Below are 23,891 nucleotides of genomic sequence, written 5' to 3' on the forward strand. Positions count from 1 at the left end.
GGAACGGGGCGGTGGGGGGGGGGGTGGGGAGGGAGACGACGCGCGGCGAGAGGGGGCCCAGGCGTCCGGGCAGACACGGAGACGCTGGAGCCGCGGGTGTTTTCGCCGAAGCAGCTGTAATACGGGGCCGCGCCGGTGGCCGGGGACGTCCCCACGGCGTCCCCACGGCGCCCCGTTGTCCCCATAGCGCCCCGTTGTCCCCACGGCGCCCCGTTGTCCCCCCCCCCCGCCCCCCGGCGCCCCCTCAGCCCAGCTCCTCGCGGCTCTTGCCCCCTTTCTTGGGCATCTTGCGGCTCGCCGCGTCCTCGAGCTCCTTGGCCTGGTAGTAGTGCGGAGCCACCTCGAGCAGCCAGGAGCTGTCGATCTCGATGACCTGGGGACGGGGACGGGGGGTGGGACACGGCGGTCACCGCGCCGGGGCCACCGCGCCGCCCTGGGCCCCACGGCGTGGCCCTCACGGCGCTCGGGGCCCCATGGAGGACATGGTGGCACCGGGAGCATCATGACGCTCTGGGCCCCATCAGGGACATGGTGGCACCAGGAGCATCATGACGCTCTGGGCCCCACGGGGATGCGGTGGCACCGGGAGCATCATGACACCCTGGTCCCCATGGAGGTCACCATCATGACATCCTTGGCCCGCGGGAGGACCCCGACGCGCCGCCGGGCGCCCCGTCCACGCCGGGACGTGCCCACGGGGGTCCACCATCCCCACGGGAGGCCCCCCCCGACGCGCCGCCGGGCGCCCCGTCCACGCCGGGACGTGCCCACGGGGGCCCACCATCCCCACGGGAGGCCCCCCCGACGCACCACCGGGCGCCCCGTCCACGCCGGGACGTGCCCACGGGGGCCCACCATCCCCACGGGAGGCCCCCCCCGACGCGCCGCCGGGCGCCCCGTCCACGCCGGGACGTGCCCACGGGGGGTCCACCATCCCCACGGGAGGCCCCCCCGACGCGCCGCCGGGCGCCCCGTCCACGCCGGGACGTGCCCACGGGGGTCCACCATCCCCACGGGAGGCCCCCCCGACGCGCCGCCGGGCGCCCCGTCCACGCCGGGACGTGCCCACGGGGGTCCACCATCCCCACGGGAGGCCCCCCCCGACGCGCCGCCGGGCGCCCCGTCCACGCCAGGACGTGCCCACGGGGGGTCCACCATCCCCACGGGAGGCCCCCCCCGACGCGCCGCCGGGCGCCCCGTCCACGCCGGGACGTGCCCACGGGGGTCCACCACCAGCGGGGACCCCCCCCCCCGCCGCCCCTGACCCCCACCTGGCGCATGAACTCCTTGGTGGTGAAGACGAGCTCGTGGTAGAGCACCCAGCGCGGCTGCTCCTCGAACAGGCAGCTGTTGGGGTGTAGGAACACCGTCTGCTGGTGCTTCACCGTGCGGTAGCCGCCCCGCGTCAGCCGCGCCGTGTGGTAGAAGAAGCCGGCGGTGATGGCCTGCGGGTGCCGGGGGGGGGGTGGGGGGGGGACAGGTCGTATGGGGGGGACCCGACTGGGCGTCCCGGGGAGGGGGGAGGGGGGCAGAGGGGAGGCACGAGGGGTAAAGGGGGGGGGGGCGATCTGCGGGGGGCTGCAGGGCTGTTCGAGGGGTCCCGGGTGGTTTTGGGGTGCCCTGGGGGCGGTTTCAGGGCTCCCCAGGAAGGCGGTTTCAGGGCGCCCCGGGAAGGCGGTTTCAGGGCACCCCGGGGGCGGTTTCGGGGCGCCCCGGGGGGCAGTTTCGGGGGGCACCTTGCGGACGAGGCGCAGGTCGCCCTGGCAGGAGGTGGTTTGGGGGGGGGGGGTGGTTTCGGGACGCCCTGGGGGGTTGGTTTCAGGGCGCCCTGGGGGGTCACTTTCAGGGCTCCCCGGGAAGGCGGTTTCAGGGCGCCCCGGGGGCGGTTTCGGGGGGCACCTTGCGGACGAGGCGCAGGTCGCCCTGGCAGGAGGTAGTTTGGGGGGGGGGTGGTTTCGGGACGCCCTGGGAGATCGGTTTCAGGGCTCCCCGGGAAGGCGGTTTCAGGGCGCCCCGGGGGCGGTTTCGGGGCGCCCCGGGGGGCGGTTTCGGGGGGCACCTTGCGGACGAGGCGCAGGTCGCCCTGGCAGGAGGTAGTTTGGGGGGGGGGGGGTGGTTTCGGGACGCCCTGGGGGGTCGGTTTCAGGGCGCCCTGGGGGGTCAGTTTCAGGGCTCCCCGGGAAGGCGGTTTCAGGGCGCCCCGGGGGGCGGTTTCGGGGTGCCCCGGGGGGCGGTTTCGGGGGGCACCTTGCGGACGAGGCGCAGGTCGCCCTGGCAGGAGGTAGTTTGGGGGGGGGGGTGGTTTCGGGACGCCCTGGGGGGTCGGTTTCAGGGTGCCCTGGGGGGGTCAGTTTCAGGGCTCCCCGGAAAGGCGGTTTCGGGGCGCCCCGGGGGCGGTTTCGGGGGGCACCTTGCGGACGAGGCGCAGGTCGCCCTGGCAGGAGGTAGTTTGGGGGGGGGGGTGGTTTCGGGACGCCCTGGGAGATCGGTTTCAGGGCTCCCCGGGAAGGCGGTTTCAGGGCGCCCCGGGGGCGGTTTCGGGGCGCCCCGGGGGGCGGTTTCGGGGGGCACCTTGCGGACGAGGCGCAGGTCGCCCTGGCAGGAGGTAGTTTGGGGGGGGGGGGTGGTTTCGGGACGCCCTGGGGGGTCGGTTTCAGGGCGCCCTGGGGGGTCAGTTTCAGGGCTCCCCGGGAAGGCGGTTTCAGGGCGCCCCGGGGGGCGGTTTCGGGGTGCCCCGGGGGGCGGTTTCGGGGGGCACCTTGCGGACGAGGCGCAGGTCGCCCTGGCAGGAGGTAGTTTGGGGGGGGGGGTGGTTTCGGGACGCCCTGGGAGATCGGTTTCAGGGCTCCCCGGGAAGGCGGTTTCGGGGCGCCCCGGGAAGGCGTTTTCGGGGCGCCCCGGGGGGCGGTTTCGGGGGGCACCTTGCGGACGAGGCGCAGGTCGCCCTGGCAGGAGGTAGTTTGGGGGGGGGGGGGTGGTTTCGGGACGCCCTGGGGGGTCGGTTTCAGGGCGCCCTGGGGGGTCAGTTTCAGGGCTCCCCGGGAAGGCGGTTTCAGGGCGCCCCGGGGGCGGTTTCGGGGCGCCCCGGGGGGCGGTTTCGGGGGGCACCTTGCGGACGAGGCGCAGGTCGCCCTGGCAGGAGGCGGCCGCCAGCTCCACGCGCTCCAGCAGCCCCTGGAGCTGCTCGCGCACGGCCCGGGCCCGGCGCAGCGACCGGAGCTGCACGAAGTTCTCGTAGCACCACTGCGCCGCGTGGCCGCTCTCCACCCACTGCCGCCGGGACGCGGGGACGCGGGGACGGCGGGGACATGGGGACGGCGGGGACGGCGGGACAGCGGGGACGGCGGGACAGCGGGACGCGGGGACACAGGGACAGCGGGACACGGGGACAGCGGGACACGGGGACACAGGGACACGGGGACATGGGACAGCAGGACGGTAGGACACAGGGACATGGGAACACCAGGGATGGCGGGACGTGGGGACAGCGGGACACAGGGACAGCGGGACAGCAGGACACGGGGACAGCAGGATACGGGGACGCGGGGACGGCGGGACAGCGGGACGCGGGGACAGCAGGACATGGGGACAGCGGGACACAGGGACAGCGGGACACGGGGACAGCGGGATGCGGGGACAGCGGGGACAGCAGGACATGGGGACAGCAGGACAGCGGGACCGCGGGACACAGGGACAGCGGGACACAGGGACAGCGGGTTGCGGGGACAGCGGGGACAGCAGGACATGGGGACAGCGGGACAGCGGGACATGGGGACAGCGGGACAGGGACACCGGGATGCGGGGACAGCAGGACGCGGGGACATGGGGACAGTGGGACACGGGGACAGCGGGATGGTGACAGCAGGACGCGGGGACACGAGGACGCCGGGAGGCCGGGACACGGGGACAGGGGGATGGCGGGACATGAGGACAGTGGGACACCAGGACACAGGGACAGCAGGACACGAGGACGTCGGGACACCGGGATGCCAGGACATTGGGATGTCGGGACATGGGGACACGGGGACGGTGGGACGTCGGGACAGCAGGACACGGGGACGTCGTCGTCGTCGGTGACGGCAGGAGACGTCGGACGCGGTGACGCGGCGACACGGGGACGTCGGACGTGGCGGTGACACGGGGACGGGGGGGGGGGGGACACGGGGACGGGGGGGGGGGGGACACGGTCAGCACCTGGCCCCAGAGACCCCCAGGGACCCCCCAGACCCCTGATTCCCCCCCCAAGACCCCTGATCGCCCCCCAGCCCCCCATCTCCCCCCCCAGCCCCCCGATTCCCCCCAAGACCCCTGTTTGCCCCCACCCAGCCCCCCCAACCCCCCCCAAGACCCCCAATTGCCCCCTCCCCAGCCCTCCATCTCCCCCCCCAGCCCCCCGATTCCCCCCCAAAGACCCCTGATCGTCCCCCCAGCCCCCCATCTCCCGCCCCCCAGCCCCCCCGATCACCCCCCCACGACCCCCGATTCCCCCCAGCCCCCCATCTCCCGCCCCAGCCCCCCGATTCCCCCCCCAGCCCCCATCTCCTGCCCCCCAGCCCCCCTGATCGTCCTCCAAGACCCCCGATTCCCTCCCCAAGACCCCCGATTCCCCCCCCAGCCCCCCATCTCCCGCCCCAGCCCCCCCGATTCCCCCCTGATCGTCCTCCAAGACCCCCGATTCCCTCCCCAAGACCCCCGATTCCCCCCCCAGCCCCCCATCTCCCGCCCCAGCCCCCCGATTCCCCCCTGATCGTCCCCCAAGACCCCCGATTCCCTCCCCAAGACCCCCGATTCCCCCCCCAGCCCCCCATCTCCCGCCCCAGCCCCCCCGATTCCCCCCTGATCGTCCCCCGACCCCCGATTCCCTCCCCAAGACCCCCGATTCCCCCCCCAGCCCCCCATCTCCCGCCCCAGCCCCCCGATTCCCCCCTGATCGTCCCCCAAGACCCCCAATTCCCTCCCCAAGACCCCCGATTCCCCCCCCAGCCCCCCATCTCCCGCCCCAGCCCCCCCGATTCCCCCTGATCGTCCCCCAAGACCCCCGATTCCCTCCCCAAGACCCCCGATCCCCCCCCAGCCCCCCATCTCCCGCCCCAGCCCCCCGATTCCCCCCTGATCGTCCCCCAAGACCCCCGATTCCCTCCCCAAGACCCCCGATTCCCCCCCCAGCCCCCCATCTCCCGCCCCAGCCCCCCCGATTCCCCCCTGATCGTCCCCCAAGACCCCCGATTCCCTCCCCAAGACCCCCGATTCCCCCCCCCAGCCCCCCATCTCCCGCCCCAGCCCCCCGATTCCCCCCTGATCGTCCCCCAAGACCCCCGATTCCCTCCCCAAGACCCCCGATTCCCCCCCCAGCCCCCCATCTCCCGCCCCCCTGGCGCCGCGTGCCTGGTTGTAGACGTTGAGCAGCACCAGGTGGTCGCCGCCCGGCACGTGGAAGTTCATGCGCGCGTTGTCGGCGTGGACAACCTTGTCCTTGGGCCGGTAGAAGACGGCGTTGTTCACCGACAGCATGGCCGCCACCGAGAGCACCTCCTCCGTGCAGCCGTACCTGGGCCGGGGCGGGGGGCGTCACCGGGGGGGGGGGGGGGGGCGGGGGGGACGGCGGCAGCGCCCCGGGCATGGAGGGAGCGCCCCAGGGATGGGGGCATCGCCCTACGGATGGGGGCATCACCCTAGGGATGGGGGCATCGCCCTACGGATGGGGGCATCACCCCAAGGATGGGGGCATCACCCTACGGATGGGGGCATCACCCTACGGATGGGGGCATTGCCCCAGGGATGGGGGCATCGCCCTACGGATGGGGGCATCACCCCAAGGATGAGGGCATCACCCTACGGATGGGGGCATCACCCTATGGATGGGGGCATCACCCTATGGATGGGGGCATTGCCCCAGGGATGGAGGGATCACCCTACGGATGGGGGCATCGCCCTACGGATGGGGGCATCACCCCAAGGATGGGGGCATCACCCTACGGATGGGGGCATTGCCCCGAGGATGGGGACATAGATGGGGACATCACCCTATGGATGGGGGCATCTCCCTAGGGATGGGGGCATCGCCCTACGGAGGGGAAACAGACGGGGACCTCACCCCAGGGATGAGGACATCGCCCCAGGAATGGAGGCATCACCCCAAGGATGAAGGTGTCACCCTACGGATGGGGACATAGATGGGGACCTCACCGCAGGGATGGAGGTATCACCCTATGGATGGGGACATCTCCCTACGGATGGGGGCGTAGATGGGGACATCGCCCCATGGATGGGGACATCACCCCAGGGATGGGCGTGGCACCAGGAGCATCTCCTCCGTGCAGCCGTACCTGGGCACGGGGAGGTCACCACGTCACCCCGGGGACGGGGACGTCACCCCGGGGATGGGGACGTCACCCCGGGGACGGGGACGTCACCCTGGGGACGGGGACACGGGGCGGGGACGCGCGCGGGGCCGGAGGGGACGCTCACTGCTCCGACGCCAGGATCATCTTGGCCAACATGGGCTCCACGGGCAGCTCCGCCATGCGCCGGCCCAGCTGGGGACGGGGACGCGGTCAGGGCGCCCAGCGCTCCCAGTAACCTCCCGCCCGGCCGGGGCCACTCCAGCCGCGGGGACACGTCCCTCCCGGCCTCTCCCAGTGCTCCCAGTACCGTGGTGAGCTCGCCCAGGTGGTTGAGGGCGCCCAGGGCGTAGAGCTGCTCCAGCGCCAGCACCAACGTCTCGTGGGGCGGCGGGTCCAGGAAGTCGAAGTGGATAAGGTCGTTGATGCCTGGGGACGGCGGGGGGCGTCACCCTCGGCGGCCCCGAACGTCCCCGAGGCGTCCCGGCGGCCCCCGGGCCCCGAGCTGCCCCCCGTTCCCCACGCACCTCCCCAGGTGGCCCTCAAGATGCCCCAACTGCCCCCAAGAAGCCTCCCGAGATGCCCCAATGGCCCCGAGCTGCCCCCCGTTCCCCACGCACCTCCCCAGGTGGCCCTCAAGATGCCCCAACTGCCCCCAAGAAGCCTCCCGAGATGCCCCAATGGCCCCGAGCTGCCCCCCCGTTCCCCACGCACCTCCCCAGGTGGCCCTCAAGATGCCCCAACTGCCCCCAAGAAGCCTCCCGAGATGCCCCAATGGCCCCAAGATGCCCCCCAAGATGCTCTGAGGCGCCCTGTGAGAAGCCACCTGAGATGCTCTCTTGACCTCCCTGATGCCCCGGTTGCCCCCCAAGATGCCCCGGTGGCCCCTGAGACACCCAGCAAGACACCCTGATGCCCCTGTGATGCCCTGAAAGCTCTGGGAGGCCTGATGCCCCCTGAGAAGCCTCTTGAGACACCCTCGTGGCCTCCCTCATGCTTTATTTGCCCCTGAGATGCCTTAATGCCTCCCGCGATACCCGCCTAAATGCCCTGCTGCCCCACTGAGATGCTCTGATGCCCTCTGAGATGCTCCAGTATCTTCTGAAAAGCCTCCTAAGACGCTGCCCAAGATGCCTCGATAGGCCCGAGACAACCCAAAGCCCCCCAGGATGCCCCAGTGACTGCTGAGATACCTCAGTACCTCTCTGAGACATCTCACGAGATGCCTCCTGAGATGCCCTGATAATCTCCAGGAGGCCCTGATGCCCCCTTAGATACCCTGATGTCCTCCAAGATGCCCCAATACCCTTTGAGATGGCTCCTGAGATGCTCTGATAGCCCCCAAGAAACCCTGATGCCCCCAAGATGCCCCAATACCCTTTGAGATGCCCCTGAGATGCTCTGATAACCCCCAAGAAGCCCCGATGCCCCTTAGATACCCTGATGCCCTCCGAGATGCCCCAATACCCTTTGAGATGCCTCCTGAGATGCCTCCTGAGATGCTGATAGCCCCCAAGAAACCCTGATGCCCCCAAGATGCCCCAATACCCTTTGAGATGCCTCCTGAGATGCTCTGATAACCCCCAAGAAGCCTCGATGCCCCCTTAGATACCCTGATGTCCTCCGAGATGCCCCAATACCCTTTGAGATGCTTCCTGAGATGCCTCCTGAGATGCCTCCTGAGATGCTCTGATAACCCCCAAGAAGCCTCGATGCCCCCTTAGATACCCTGATGTCCTCCGAGATGCCCCAATACCCTTTGAGATGCCTCCTGAGATGCCTCCTGAGATGTTCTGATAGCCCCCAAGAAGCCCCGATGCCCCCTTAGATACTCCAACGCTCTCGAGACGCCGCTACGGCTCCGAGATGCCCCGATGCCTCCCAAGATACCCCCAGCGCCGCCCCAGCCTTCTCGGCCGGCCTCACCGAGGCTCTTGAGCAGCAGGACGAGGGAGCCCAGGTCGGCGCGCTGGATCTCGGGCACCGGCGTCTCCTCCAGCTCGTGCTGGAAGGCCCAGGCCGTGTAGAGGCGGAAGCACTTGCCCGGCGCACGCGCCCCGCGCGTCCCGCGCGCTGGTTCGCCGAGGCCTGCGGGGACACCGGGGGGGGGGACACACGGCGGCTAGCGGGGACCCAGGGAAGAGGGGACACGGGGTGGGGGGACATGGCAGACCCGGAGCAGTGGGTGGAGAGGGACACGGGCGCTAGCAGGGACCCTGGGGACAGGTGACGGGGGCGAGGGCTGGTCCAGGTGACAAGGGATGCGCCAGGTGACACGGTGACGGATGGGCTGGGTGACACAGTGATGGATGGACCGGGTGACAAGGCGACTGATGGATTGGGTGACACAGTGACGGATGGGCCCGGTGACAAGGTGAGTGACGGGCTGGGTGACAGAGTAACGGATGGACTGGGTGACAAGGTTACAGATGGGCCGGGTGACAAGGTGGTGGATGGACCGGGTGACGCGGTGATGGATGGGCTTGGTGACAAGGTGACCGATGGACTGGGTGACAAAAGTCACGGATGGGTCAGGTGACACGGTGATGGCTGGACTGGGTGAGAAGGTGACCGATGGGCCAGGTGACACAGCAACGGATGGGCCGGGTGACAAGGTGACCGACGGACTGGCTGACAAAGTGACAGATGGGTCAGGTGACATAGTAATGGCTGGACCGAGTGACAAGGTGACCGATGGGCCGGGTGACAAGGTGACAGATGGGCTGGGTGACAAGGTGACCGATGGACCAGGTGACAAGGTGACCGATGGACCGGGTGACAGAGTGATGGATGGGCCGGGTGACAAGGCAACCGATGGACCGGGTGATAAGGTGATGGATGGGCCGGGTGACCCGGCGACGGCCGGGCCGGGTGACGAGGCGAGCGATGGGCCGGCTGACAGGCGGGGGTGACGCCGGGAGCGGGGCGGCGGTACCCGGGAGCAGGGTGTCACCACGAGCGACTCCATGCCGGTGCGCGCGTTGTAGCTCTTCTGCTTGCAGAAGCCGGGGGTCGAGGACGTAGACGATCCCGTCGATGGTCACCCGACGTCTCCGCGATGTTGGTGGCCACCACCACCTGCGGGGGGGGGGGGGGAAGGGGAGGGGTTCCGGCAGGCCCCGCCCCCCCGCCAAGCTCCGCCCCCCCACCCCCACCCCTCCGCCAGGCCCCCACCCCTCGAAGCCCCTCCCTCCGCGACGCCCCCCCCCCCTCCCCCCGGAGGCTCCTCCCCCGGGGAAGCTCCACCCCCCCCCCACCACCACCGAGCTCCGCCCCTCAACCCCCTCCCGGCAAGCCCCGCCCTGTTAGACCCCCGCCCCTGCTAGCCCCGCCCCCTTACGCCCCACCCCAAACTCCGCCCCCAGGCTCCAGCCTCCCCCCCTTAAGCCACTCCCCCCACTAGCCCCAAGCCTACCAGGCTCCACCTCCTCGACCCCACGCCCTTAAGCCCCGCCCTTGAGCCCCCCCAACTCCCTGGTGCTGCTCCACCCCCTCAGGCTCCACCCACCCCCTCAGGCTCCCATTCAGGTCCCACCCCCCCTTAGGCCTCACCCCACCCCCTCAGGCTCCACCCCCTTAGGCTCCACCCAACCCCCCTCTACGCCCCACCCACCCCTTCAGATCCCACCCCCTTAGGCCCCACCCCACCCCTCAGGCTCCACCCTGTTAGGCTCCACCCAACCCCGCCTTAGGCTCTGCCCCACCCCCTTAGGCTCCACCCCCTTAGGCTCCACCCCTCAGGCCCCACCCCACCCTCAGGCCCCACCCTGTTAGGCTCCACCCAACCCCCTTAGGCTCCACCCACCCATTCAGGCCCCAGCCCCTTAGGCTCCACCCCGCCCCCTTAGGCTCCACCCCCTCCGGCTCCACCCTGTTAGGCTCCACCCCACCCCTTCAGGTCCCACCCCCTTTCGGCCCCACCCCACCCGCTTAGGCTCCACCCGCTTAGGCTCCACCCCCTCCGGCTCCACCCTGTTAGGCTCCACCCCACCCCTTCAGGTCCCACCCCCTTTCGGCCCCGCCCCGCCCGCTTAGGCTCCACCCCCTTAGGCTCCACCCCCAAGCTCCCGCACCCGCAGCATCCGAGCCTTCCCCCTCCTTCCCCCCCCCCCCCACCCCGCGCCGTGGCGAGGCCCCGCCCCCCCAGCGAGGCCCCCGCCCCGCCGAGGCCCCGCCCCGCCGCCGGGCGCGGTTAAAGGGGCGGCGCGCACCTTGCGGGCGCCGGGGGGGGTGGGCTCGAAGATGCGGGCCTGCATGTCGGAGGGGAGGCTGGCGTAGACGGGCAGCACGAGCAGCTCGGGCACCTTGGAGCCGAGGCGGCGGCAGCGCTCCTGCAGCAGCTCCACGCACGCCTCGATCTCCTCCTGCGGGACACAGGGGCACTTGGGGGCACCCGGGGGCACCCGGGGACACGGGGGCATCCGGGGGCACCCGGGGACACGGGGACACCCAGGGGCACGGGGGCACTTGGGGGCACCCGGGGGCACGGGGGCACCCGGGGACACGGGGACATCCGGGGGCATGGGGGCACCCGGGGGCACCCGGGGGCACGGGGGCACCCGGGGGCACCCGGGAACACGGGGACACCCAGGGGCACGGGGGCACCCGGGGACACGGGGACACCCAGGGGCACGGGGGCACTTGGGGGCACCCGGGGGCACGGGGGCACCCAGGGACACGGGGACACCCGGGGACACGGGGACACCCAGGGGCACGGGGACACCCGGGGACACGGGGACACCCGGGGACACGGGGGCACTTGGGGGCACCCGGGACACGGGGACACCCGGGGGCACGGGGACACCCAGGGGCACGGGGACACCCAGGGGCACGGGGGCACCCGGGGACACAGGGGACATCCGGGGGCACGGGGACACTTGGGGACAAGGGGGCACTTAGGGGCACGGGGACACCCGGGGGCACGGGGACACCCAGGGGCAAAGGGGCACTTGGGGGCACCCGGGGGCACGGGGGCACCCAGGGGCACGGGGGCACGGGGGCACCCGGGGGCACGGGGACACCCAGGGGCACGGGGACACCCGGGGGCACGGGGACACCCAGGGGCAAAGGGGGCACTTGGGGGCACCCGGGGGCACGGGGGCACCCGGGGGCACGGGGACACCCAGGGGCACAGGGACACCCGGGGGCACGGGGACACCCAGGGGCAAAGGGGGCACTTGGGGGCACCCGGGGGCACGGGGGCACCCGGGGGCACGGGGACACCCAGGGGCACAGGGACACCCGGGGGCACGGGGACACCTAGGGGCAAAGGGGCACTTGGGGGCACAGGGACACCCAGGGGCACAGGGGCACTTGGGGACACAGGAGCACTTAGGGGCACAGGGGCACTGAGGGGCACGGGGACACCCGGGGGCACGGGGGCACTTGGGGGCACGGGGGCTCCCAGGGGCATGGGGGCACTTGGGGACAAGGGGGCACTTGGGGACAAGGGGGGCACTTGGGGGCATGGGGACACCCGGGGGACACGGGGACACCCGGGGGCACGGGGGGCACTCGGGGGCACGGGGGCACCCAGGGACACGGGGACGCCTGGGGGCACGGGGACGTCTGGGACACTTGGGGGCACGGGGACGGGGGGGGACGCCCGGGGGTATGGGGTCAGCGGGGACACCCAGGGCCATGGGGACATCGGGGACACCAGGAGCTTGGAGAGATCGGGGACACCCAGGGCCACGGGGACATTAGGGACACCAATAGATACGGGGACACTGGGGACAACCCGGGCCATGGGGACATTGGGGGACAGCCCGGGCCATGGGGACATCAGGGACACCTAGGGGCATGGAGACATCGGGGACACCCAGGGCCATGGGGACATTGGGGACACCTGGGGAATGGAGACATTGGGGACACCCAGGGCCATGGAGACATTGGGGACATCCAGAGCCATGGGGACACCCGGAGCCATGGGGACATCAGGGAGACCCCAGGGGACACCCAGAGCCATGGAGACGTTGGGGACATCTAGAACCATGGAGATATTGGGGACATCCAGAGCCATGGGGGACACCCGGAGCCATGGGGACATCAGGGAGACCCCAGGGGACACCCAGAGCCATGGAGACATTGGGGACATCTAGAACCATGGAGATATTGGGGACATCCAGAGCCATGGGGACACCCGGAGCCATGGGGACATCAGGGAGACCTTGGGGCACGCCCAGGCCCATGGGGACACCCGAGGACGACACATGGGGGCCCGGGGACACCAAGGACCCGCAGAGGGCCGCGAGGAGGCCACCGCGGGTGGCGGCGGGGGGGGGGGGGGCGGGGGGGGGGGACGACGCACCTGGCCGGTGAGGAAGACGAGGATGTCCCCGGGCGGCTGGGTGACGTGGATCTGCAGCACCGACACCACGCACGCCTCCAGGTAGTCGGCCTCGGGCGCCTGCGGGGACACACGGGGACGTCCCACCACCACCACCCCGGGGTCGCCTTCGTCCCCACGTCCCTCAGCATCCTTACGCTGAGGTGTCCCCCCGTATCCCACGTGTCCTCCAGCGTCCCCACGTCTCCCTGGGTCCCCTTGGGGCCCTTGGTGTCCCCCACCCATATCCGTATGTCCTCCAGCGTCCCCACCTCTCCCCGGGTCCCCTTGGGGCCCTTGGTGTCCCCCCATATCCACGTGTCCTCCAGCGTCCCCACGTCTCCCCTTGGGGCCCTCGGTGTCCCCCCATATCCGTATGTCCTCCAGCGTCCCCACCTCTCCCTGGGTCCCCTTGGGGCCCTTGGTGTCCCCCCATATCCACGTGTCCTCCAGCATCCCACGTCTCCCCTCGGGGCCCTCGGTGTCCCCCCATATCCGTGTGTCCTCCAGCATCCCCACGTCTCCCCTCGGGGCCCTCGGTGTCCCCCCATATCCGTATGTCCTCCAGCGTCCCCACGTCTCCCCTTGGGGCCCTTGGTGTCCCCCCATATCCACGTCCTCCAGCGTCTCCACAGCCCCGGTGTCCCCACAGCCGCCAGCGTCCCCCGCGCGACCTCGTATCTCCCCATGTCCGCGTGTCCCCCACGTCCGCGTGTCCCCCAGCGTCCCCACGTCCCCCCCCCCCCCGGCGTCACCTTGGTGTAGTAGATGTCGACGGGGAAGCGGCGGCCGGGGATGCGGAAGACGGGCGCGTCGTCGAAGAAGGCGGAGAAGCGCTGGGTGTCGAGGGTGGCCGAGGCCACCAGCACCTTGAGCTGGGGCCGGAAGCGGGCGATGTCCTTGACGAGGCCGAAGAGCACGTCCGTGTGCAGCGTCCGCTCGTGGGCCTCGTCCACCATGATCACACTGCGGGGCCGCGCGCCGGCCCCCCGGGGACAAGGCGCAGCCGTGGGGACAGCAATGAGGACGTGGGGGGCGGCCAGAGGGACGCGGGGACAGCCAGGGGGGCGGGGGGGGGACAGCCGTAAGAACGTGGGGACGGCCGCGAGGGACGAGGGACGCCCCTGGGGACACCCGCGGGGACGTGAAGACGACCGTGGGGACGCGAAGACGACCGCGGGGACGCCGGAAGACCCATAGCGACGTGGAGACAGCGACGGGACACCCACAGGGACGTGGGGACACCCCCGAGGACGAGCACGGGGGACACCCACGGCGACACCCGTAGAGACGTGGAGAACCCCAACGGGTACGCGAGGACGTGGAGACGCCCGCGGGGACACCGAGACACCGCCGAGGACGCAAGGAAGCCCACAGCGACGCGGTGACACCCAAAGGGACGTGGGGACGCCGAGGGGCACGCGGGGGCACCCACGGGGGGACAGGTACGTCCAAGGCCTCCGACGTCCCCGACGTCCCTCATCCGTCGACGACGTCCCGGACGCCCCCCGCTGCCCCCGACGTCCCCGCTGCCCCCGACGTCCCCGCTGCCCCTGATGTCCCCAGTGTCCCCGACGTCCCCGCTGCCCCCCCAAGTCCCCGCTGCCCCCCAAGTCCCCGACGTCCCCAGGGTCCCCAGGGCCACCTGTAGGAGGCCAGGTCGGGCTCGGTGAGGAACTCGCGCAGCAGCATCCCGTCCGTCATGTACTTGAGCACCGTCCGCTCCGACGTGCAGTCCTCGAAGCGGATGCTGTAGCCCACCTGGGGACGGGGGACGCGTCACCGGGGTCCCCCGGGACCCCCCAGCCCCACCGCCACCCCCGCAGAGTCCCCCGGGGTCCCCTCGCCCCCCTCAACGTCCTCTCCATCGCGCACGTCTCACTAGGGTCCACCACGATGGGGACGTGGCCCCGGGGTCCCCCTCGCCCCCCTCAACGTCCTCTCCATCGCGCACGTCTCACTAGGGTCCACCACGATGGGGACGCGGCCCCGGGGTCCCCTCGCCCCCCTCAACGTCCTCTCCATCGCGCACGTCTCGCTAGGGTCCACCACGATGGGGACGTGGCCCCGGGGGTCCCCTCGCCCCCCTCAACGTCCTCTCCATCGCGCACGTCTCACTAGGGTCCACCATGACGGGGACGTGGCCCCGGGGTCCCCTCGCCCCCCTCAACGTCCTCTCCAACGCGCACGTCTCGCTAGGGTCCACCACGATGGGGACGCGGCCCCGGGGTCCCCTCGCCCCCCTCAACGTCCTCTCCATCGCGCACGTCTCACTAGGGTCCACCATGACGGGGACGTGGCCCCGGGGTCCCCTCGCCCCCCTCAACGTCCTCTCCATCGCGCACGTCTCACTAGGGTCCACCACGACGGGGACGTGGCCCCGGGGTCCCCTCGCCCCCCTCAACGTCCTCTCCATCGCGCACGTCTCACTAGGGTCCACCACGATGGGGATGCGGCCCCCGAGGTCCCTCAGGGCCCCCCCTCCGACGGGGACGCGTCGCTCGGCGTGGGGCGGGGCGGGGTGGGGTGGGGTGGGCGCGTCCCGCCCCCCCAGGGTCCCCGCGGCGTGTGTCCCCCCACCCCACCCCGTGGCGTCACCTCGTTGCCCAGCTTGGTGCCCATCTCCACGGCCACGCGGGCGGCCACGCTCATGGCGGCCACGCGCCGCGGCTGCGTGATGCCGATCTTCAGCCCCTGCCGGGTGTAGCCCTGGGGGGGGGGAGGAGGGGGCAAAAATTGGGGTCAAGGGGGCAAAAAACGGGGTCGGGGGGGCAAAAAACGGGGTCGGGGGCAAGAAATGGGGTCAGGGGGGCAAAAAACGGGGTCGGGGGGCAAAAAACGGGGTCAGGGGAGCAAAAAATGGGGTCGGGGGGCAAAAAACAGGGTCAGGGGCAAAAAACAGGGTTGGGGCAAAAAATGGGGTCAGGGGGGCAAAAAATGGGGTGGGGGGGCAAGAAATGGGGTCAGGGGCAAAAAGCAGGGTTGGGGCAAAAGCGGGGTGGGGGGCGGCAAGTCTGCCCCTGCTGCCCCCAACACCCCCCTCTGCCCCCAGTTGCCCCCCAACATCCCCATCAGCCCCCCAATTGCCCCCCAACACCCTGATCTGCCCCCCCCAATGTCCCCCAATCTGCCCCCCAACACCCTGGTCTGCCCCCCAGGTCCCCCAATCTGCCCCCCAACACCACAATCTGCCCCTCAACTGCCCCCCAACACCCTGGTCTGCCCCCCAGGTCCCCCAATCTGCCCCCCAACACCACAATCTGCCCCTCAACTGCCCCCCAACACCCTGGTCTGCCCCCCAGGTCCCCCAATCTGCCCCCCAACACCACAATCTGCCCCTCAACTGCCCCCCAACACCCTGATCCGCCCCCCAGGTCCCCCAATCTGCCCCCCAACACCACAATCTGCCCCTCAACTGCCCCCCAACAACCTGATCCGCCCCCCAGGTCCCCCAATCTGCCCCCCAACACCACAATCTGCCCCTCAACTGCCCCCCAACACCCTGATCCGCCCCCCAGGTCCCCCAATCTGCCCCCAACACCCCAATCTGCCCCTCAACTGCCCCCCAACAACCTGATCCGCCCCCCAGGTCCCCCAATCTGCCCCCCAACACCACAATCTGCCCCTCAACTGCCCCCCAACACCCTGATCCGCCCCCCAGGTCCCCCAATCTGCCCCCAACACCACAATCTGCCCCTCAACTGCCCCCCAACACCCTGATCCGCCCCCCAGGTCTCCCAATCTGCCCCCAACACCACAATCGGCCCCTCAACTGCCCCCCAACACCCTGATCTGCCCCCCAGGTCCCCCCAATCTGCCCAACACCCCAATCTGCCCCTCAACTGCCCCCCAACACCCTGATCCGCCCCCAGGTCCCCCAATCTGCCCCTCAACACCCCAATCTGCCCCTCCGTTGCCCCCCAACACCCTGATCTGCCCCCCCAGCTCCCGCAATCTGCCCCCCAAATCCCTGACCTGCCCTTCCGTTGCCCCCCAGCACCCTGATCTGCCCCCCAGGTCCCCCAATCTGCCCCCCAACCCCCTGATCTGACCCCCAACACCCTGACCTGAACCCCAGGTCCCCCAATCTGCCCCCCAACACCACAATCTGCCCCTCAACTGCCCCCCAACACCCTGATCCGCCCCCCAGGTCCCCCAATCTGCCTCCCAACACAACAATCTGCCCCTCAACTGCCCCTCGACACCCTGATCCGCCCCCCAGGTCCGCCCAATCTGCCTCCCAACACCCCGATCCGCCCCTCCGTTGCCCCCCAACAGCCCGATCCGCCCCCCCGGCACCTCCTCGTGCAGGTACTGGGGGATCTGCGTGGTCTTGCCGGAGCCGGTCTCGCCCTCGATGACGAGCACTTGGTGGCGGGCGATGGCGGCCAGCAGCTCGGCGCGGTACGGGAAGATGGGGAGGCTGCGGCGCACCTCCTGCGCCGACTGCCGCCGCCGCTCCGCCTCGGCCACCGCCGGCGCCTCCTGCGTCACCCGGCGTCACCCGGTGTCACCCGGCGTCGCCCGCCGCCTCCGCCTGCCCCCTCTCGGCAACCCCCTGCCCAGCACCACGGAGCTCGGGGTCCCCCCGCCGGCCCAGAGCGGCCCCGCGCGAGCAGCGGGACCATAGAGTTCGGGGTGTCCCCCCCCGCCGGCCCAGAGCGGCCCCGCGCGAGCAGCAGGACCATAGAGTTCAGGGTCCCCCCCGCCGCCGGCCCAGAGCGGCCCCGCGTGAGCGGCGGGACCATAGAGTTCGGGGTCCCCCCCCCCCCCGCCAGCCCAGAGCGGCCCCGCGCGAGCGGCAGGACCATAGAGTTCAGGGTCCCCCCCCGCCGGCCCAGAGCGGCCCCACGCAAGCAGCGGGACCATAGAGTTCGGGGTCTCCCCCGCCGGCCCAGAGCGGCCCCGTGCGAGCAGCAGGACCATAGAGTTCGGGGTCTCCCCCCCGCCGGCCCAGAGCGGCCCCCACGCGACCACTGACAGCGGCAGGACCATAGAGTTCGGGGGTCCTCCGGAAAGGGGGCGAAGGTGCGCGGCGGCCGTAGAGGCCCCGGTCCTCCAGAGCGCCAGAGAGGCGCAGAAAGGGTGGAAAAAAGAAAAAAAACGGGAACAGACACCACTACGAAAGAGAGCAGCCTGCAACCATAGAGCCTCTGGTCCTCCACAGAGACAGAAAAGCCCTAAAAAACAACAAGCAACTCTCAAAAAAAAAAAAAAAAAAAAAAGACAAGCACAGTGTAACCATAGAGCTGTTAGTCCTCCACGGGACCAGAGCAGCACACAGGTGCTCCTATTCAGAGCATAGCCATAGAGTTGCTAGTCCTCCAAAGAGCAGACTTGTACACGGGCTCTCGTTCAGGGTGTAACCATAGAGCTGCTAGTCCTCCAAGTGTCCCTGAGAGCCAATAACTGCTCAATCAAGGTGTAACCATAGAGGTGCCAGTCCTCCAAAGGGCTAGAAGAGCACCAAAGCCCCTCAGTGAGGGTGTAACTCAGCTGTTAGTCCTCCAAAAACCCAGAAAAGATCCTTCCCCCCAGTCAGAGTGTAACCACAGAGCTGTCAGTCCTCCACGCAGCTAGAAAACGTACAAATCCCTCACTCAAGGTGTAACCACAGACGCTTTGGTCCTCCAAGACACCCCAAAAAAACAAAACGCAAAGCTAAAGGCAATCTAAAGGCAGGAATCCGCCCATAACCATAGAGTCCTCAGTCCTCCCACTGCCTGGAGAAGCCACCTCTGCCTACAGCACGTAGCCATAGAGTCCTCCCGGTGCGTGAAGAGGCCTACTCGCCTACAGCATGTAACCATAGAGTTCTCCAGTCCTCCCAGTGCCCAAAGAGGCCCGCCCGGCTTACAGCATGTAACCATAGAGTCCTCCAGTCCTCCCAGTGCCCAGAGAGGCCTGCCCAGCCTACAGCGTGTAACCATAGAGTCCTCCAGTCCTCCCGGTGCCCAAAGAGGCCCACCCGGCTTACAGCATGTAACCATAGAGTCCTCCAGTCCTCCCGGTGCCCAGAGAGGCCCGCCCGGCCTACAGCATGTAACCACAGAGTCCTCTAGTCCTCCCAGTGCCCAGAGAGGCCCGCCCAGCCTACAGCGTGTAACCATAGAGTCCTCCAGTCCTCCCAGTGCCCAGAGAGGCCTGCCCAGCCTACAGCATGTAACCATAGAGTCCTCCAGTCCTCCCGGTGCCCAAAGAGGCCCACCCGGCTTACAGCATGTAACCACAGAGTCCTCTAGTCCTCCCAGTGCCCAGAGAGGCCCGCCCAGCCTACAGCGTGTAACCATAGAGTCCTCCAGTCCTCCCAGTGCTCAAAGAGACCCACCCGGCCTACAGCGTGTAACCATAGAGTCCTCCAGTCCTCCCGGTGCCCAGAGAGGCCCGCCTCGCCCACCTTGTCGGGCTCGGTGCCCTGCATCTGCACGGCGCTGACGAACTGGATCATCTCGTCCTCCTCGAGCACGAAGTCGTAGTCCTTGGAGGGCCGGCGGCGGGCGGCGTCGCGGGCCCCGAAGCGCAGGGCGGCCGCCCCGATGCGCTCCTCCTCCCAGCGCCGCTGCTCGTCCCGGGGGGCCGTGCGCTCCTCCTCCGCCGCCGCCGCCGCCGCCTCCTCGCGCTCGGGGATCCTCTGCGGCGGGAGAGCGGCGGTGAGGGCCGGCGAGCCGAGCCCCCCGCGCCGCCGCCGCCGCCGGCCCCCGTACCTTGGTGCGGGTCTCCTCGGGCATGTAGTAGCGGTTGCTCTTCTCCAGCTTCTCCTTCTCGCCCGCCCGCTTGTACTCGCGCGCCAGGTCCCGCACGCGGCGCTTGTAGTCGAGCTCGCGGCGCTCGGCGCCCGTCAGCGCCACGTCGCCGAAGAGGTACTCCTCGTCGCGATGTCCGCCTCCAGCTCCTCCAGCTTGTCCCGCTCCCGCTTGGCCAAATATTCCCGCCGCGACTTCTTGCGTAGCTCAGGCACCTGCGGGGAGCCGGGCCGGGGCGGCGGGGTGAGGCGTCCGTCCGTCCCGCGGCCGCCTGTCCCGCCGTCCCCTCTTCCCCGGGGCTCACCATGGCTTTCTGGTCCTCCTCGGCCACCTTGAGGCGTTTCTGCGCCTCCTCGTAGGCCTGCGGAGGTAGCGAGAGGGGTGAGGGACGGGCGGGGGACCCCAAAACGCAGCTCTGAATCTTCTCCAGAGCTGGGTAGAAACCTCAAATCTCCTCCAGGAACCCCAAATCCCTCCTAGGGATCCCTAGGAGCCCTTCAAGGACCTCAAATCTCACGCAGGGCCCCCCAAATGCCACCCAGGGACCCCCCAGGAGCCAGGCAAGGCCCCACATCCCATGCAGGGATCCCCTGGAACCTGGAAGGCCCCCAAATCCCATCTATGGTCTCCAAATCCCCCCCCAAGGGCCCCACAGTCTCATCCAGGAACCTGGCCAGGACCTCAAATCCCATCAAGGGCCCCCCAAATCCCATCAAGGACCCCCAAATCCCATCCAAAAGCCCCCAGGAACCTGGCCACGACCTCAAATCCCATCAAGCACCCCCAAATCCCATCGAGGGCCCCCCAAATCCCATCCAAGAGCCCCCAGGTACCTGACCAGCACCTCAAATCCCATCAAGGCCCCCCAAATCCCATCGAGGGCCCCCAAATCCCATCCAAGAGCCCCCCAGGTACCTGACCAGCACCTCAAATCCCATCAAGGCCCCCCAAATCCCATCAAGGACTCCCAAATCCCATCCAAGAGCCCTCAGGTACCTGACCAGCACCTCAAATCCCATCAAGGCCCCCCAAATCCCATCAAGGACCCCCAAATCCCATCCAAGAGCCCCCAGGTACCTGACCAGCACCTCAAATCCCATCAAGGCCCCCCAAATCCCATCGAGGGCCCCCAAATCCCAAGAGCCCCCCAGGTACCTGACTAGCACCTCAAACCCCATCAAGGACCCCCAAATCCCATCGAGGGCCCCCCAAATCCCATCAAGGGCCCCCAAATCCCATCGAGGGCCCCCCAAATCCATCCAGGACCCTCCAGGAACCTGGCCAGGACCTTAAATCCCATCAAGGGCCCCCCAAATCCTGCATCAAGGCCCCCCAAATCCCACCCAAGGACCCCTACCTGGCAGCAATTCCCAATCCCCCCCGCTCCCAGAGCCCCCAAACGCCCCTCCAAGGCCCCCAAGTCCCCTCCAACCTGCCCCCAGGGACCCCAGATCCCCCCCCCCCACCTCCCACCCGGGGACCCCGAAGGCCGCGGGGGCACCTTGGCGTCGGGGCGGGCGAGGACGGAGCGCGTGCGGTCGCGGTCGCGGCGGCGCAGGCGCTCGGCGAAGGCGTCGCGCTCCTCCAGGTCCCGCAGGCGCTCCCGCTCCGACGCCTCCCACTCGGCCTCCGGCTCCTCGGGGGGCTCCGGCGCCCTGCGGCGGGGGGGGGGGGCGGGGGCAGGTGGTGACACTGGGGGCGGGGGACCCCAAAGCATGATGGGGTCCAAAAGGGAGGGAAAGTCCCCCCAAAAGGGGGGGAAACCCCCCCAAAAGGGGGAGGAGACTGAAGAAAGGGGGGGGGTGAGAGTCTTGGGGGGGGGCAAAACCACAGAGGGAACCCAGAAAAATGGGGGGGGGGTCCCCAAGAGTGAGGGGGGAGCATCCAAAATTAGGGGGGCCCTGAGAGACAGGGACAACCTCGAGGGCAAGAGGGGGACCCCAAGAGCTAAGGGGGCCCCAAGAGTGAGGGAGACCCCAAAACTGGGGGGGGGGGTAAAGAGCCAGGAAGGACCCCAAGGCCTGGGAGAAGCGGCCCGGGGGGGGGGGTCCCCAAAACGGGGGTGCCCCTGAGAGCTGGGGAAGACCTCAAAGCCCAAGGGGGTCCCCAGAATCACGGGTGTCCCTAGGAACTGCGGGGGGGGGGGCTCAAGGGTTGTGGGGGTCCCTAAAACCAGGGGAACCCAAAGAGCTGGAGAAGACCCCAGAGGCCCGGGGGGGTCCCCAAAGGACCAGACAGGACCCCAAGGGTCTCGGGGGGGTTCCCCAAAGAACCAGAGGAGACACCAGATGTCCTGGGGGGGTCCCCAAAGAACCAGACAGGACCCCAAGGGTCTCGGGGGGGTCCCCAAAGAACCAGAGGGGACCCCAGGGGCCTTGGGGGGTCCCCAAAGGACCAGAGGGGACCCCAGGGGCCTTGGGGGGGTCCCAAAGGACCAGACAGGACCCCAAGGGTCTCGGGGGGGTCCCCAAAGAACCAGAGGGGACCCCAGGGGCCTTCGGGGGGGTCCCAAAGAACCAGACAGGACCCCAAGGGTCTCAGGGGGGTCCCCAAAGAACCAGAGGGGACCCCAGGGGCCTTGGGGGGGGTCCCCAAAGGACCAGACAGGACCCCAAGGGTCTCGGGGGGGTCCCCAAAGAACCAGAGGGGACCCCAGGGGCCTCGGGGGGGGGGTCCCCAAAACCGGGGGCGCCCCCAGGACCCGGCGGGGGCGGGTTACTCACGGCGGCGGCTCGGGGCTGGGCGGCTCCGGGGAGTCGGGGCGGCGGCGGCGGAGGGTGGCGGCGGCGGCGGGCGCTGGCGGGGGGCGAGGAGGCGGGGCCGGGGGCGGGGCCATGGCCGGGGGCGGGGCCACGGCCGCCGTCGTCGTCGTCGCTGTCGAGGAGCCGGTAGCCCTGGTTGCGGCGCTGCAGCTCCCGGGCCCGCCCGCTCGGCCGCCCGCCCCGGCGGCTCCGCCCGCGGCTCCCGCGGCACCTGGGACGGGCGCAGGGGGCGGGGCGAGATCAGGACACGCCCCCCACTCCGTGGGTGGCCACGCCCACCTCGCCCCGGCCACGCCCCCCCCCCCCCCACTTTCAATCCCCATCCTGCTACTGTTCCCCGCCCAACCTTCTCTGGCCCCTCCCCTTTTCAAGCACCGCCCCCTTTTCACGCCCCGCCCCTTCTCCCGTGGCTCCTCCCCCTCCCGCCCCGCCCCCTTTCCCCTGACAGCCCCGCCCCTCCCCGCCGTGGCCCCGCCCCCTCCGCTTCACCGCCCTCCTCGCACCAGGCAGGCGGGTGCCCCAAGCCCCGCCCCCCTCCTCCTATTGGCTCCTCCCCTGACCGCGCCCCACCGCCTTCCCCAGAGGCCACGCCCCCTCCCCGGAGGCTCCTCCCACCCGCCGGTCACGCCCCCCTCCACGAGCCCCAGGCCCCCCCCCCCCCCCGTGGACCCTCAGCCTGGAAGCCCCGCCCCTGCCTGGAGGCCACGCCCCCTGTTCCGAAGGCCCCGCCCCCCTCCCGGAGGCCCCGCCCCACCTTCTCCCAGAGCTCCCGCGCGAACTCGCGCACGCGCGGCTCCTCCACGCGCAGCGCCTCGGTCTCGCGCAGGCGCTCGAGCAGCTCGTCCGCGCTGCGGCTGCGCCGCGCCAGCGCCACCAGGAACGCGGGAACGTGGCGGCCGCTGAGGCCCAGCAGCGCCTGCAGCTCCTCGGACACCCACCGCTCCAGCGCCGCCGCCATGGCCGCCGCCGGCCGCCGTGCGCCGCCTCCCGCCGCGCACTGCGCAGGCGCAGCCTGCCGACTGGCCCCCGCCGGCCGCCGTACCCCGCCTCCCGCCGCGCACTGCGCAGGCGCAGCCTGCCGACTGGCCCCCGCCGGCCGCCGTACCCCGCCTCCCGCCGCGCACTGCGCAGGCGCAGCCTGCCGACTGGCCCCCGCCGGCCGCCGTGCGCCGCCTCCCGCCGCGCACTGCGCAGGCGCAGCACGTTAATTGGCCCCCGCCGGCCGCCGTACCCTGCGCCCCTCGCCCTCCCGCCGCGCTCTGCGCAGGCGCAGTGCGGCGGACCGGCAGCCGCCGGCTCCCGCCGTAACGCGCCGTGCGGCCGCGCCGCCCCAAAGCGCTTCGCCGGCCGCCCCGCCGCGCTACCGCAACGCGCCCGCTGTGGCAACCGCGGCCGACCGGCACCTTCCCCTCGCTCTCCATCCCCCCCCCTGCCCGAGCTCGGACACCCCCCTCCATCCCCAGCCTGCCATCCCGCTGCGCCCCCCCACAGTGATTTACGGTACGGCGGCCATTTCCCCCCTTCCCCCCCCCCCCCCGGTAACGCCGGCTCAGTCAGTGGAAATCGCCATTTCGCTTTATTCTCGCTTTTCCCGTTACAGCGCGGTGAAGCCGATGGGCAACAGGCCCGGCCCGGTCGCCATGGCAACGGGAAAGGCCCAGGGCCTCGTCGCCATGGAGACGGGCCAGGCCCAGGGCCGCGTCGCCATGGAGACAGG

At 70.5% G+C, this 23,891-nt stretch overlaps 1 protein-coding gene across 1 annotated transcript; it reads right to left on the bottom strand.

The window, feature by feature from the left end:
- Window positions 1-97: 97 nt before the first annotated feature.
- DHX16 (DEAH-box helicase 16) lies at window positions 98-23,157 on the bottom strand. The gene is given in 26 exon segments (XM_062598559.1): window positions 98-373; window positions 1,272-1,445; window positions 3,109-3,270; window positions 5,386-5,548; window positions 6,469-6,536; window positions 6,652-6,770; window positions 8,268-8,393; window positions 8,396-8,429; window positions 9,277-9,351; window positions 9,353-9,385; window positions 9,387-9,419; window positions 10,553-10,705; window positions 12,652-12,750; window positions 13,425-13,635; window positions 14,315-14,430; window positions 15,268-15,378; window positions 16,969-17,154; window positions 19,067-19,300; window positions 19,374-19,543; window positions 19,546-19,627; window positions 19,717-19,773; window positions 20,914-21,067; window positions 22,136-22,189; window positions 22,191-22,333; window positions 22,335-22,385; window positions 22,929-23,157. Coding segments are annotated over 26 exon segments (3,141 nt in total). The 5' UTR covers window positions 23,133-23,157; the 3' UTR covers window positions 98-244.
- Between the last annotated feature and the right edge of the window lie 734 nt (window positions 23,158-23,891).

The sequence above is a fragment of the Rhea pennata genome, chromosome 34 (genome assembly GCF_028389875.1).
Source record: "Rhea pennata isolate bPtePen1 chromosome 34, bPtePen1.pri, whole genome shotgun sequence".
In the NCBI taxonomy this organism is placed as follows: Eukaryota; Metazoa; Chordata; class Aves; order Rheiformes; family Rheidae; genus Rhea; species Rhea pennata.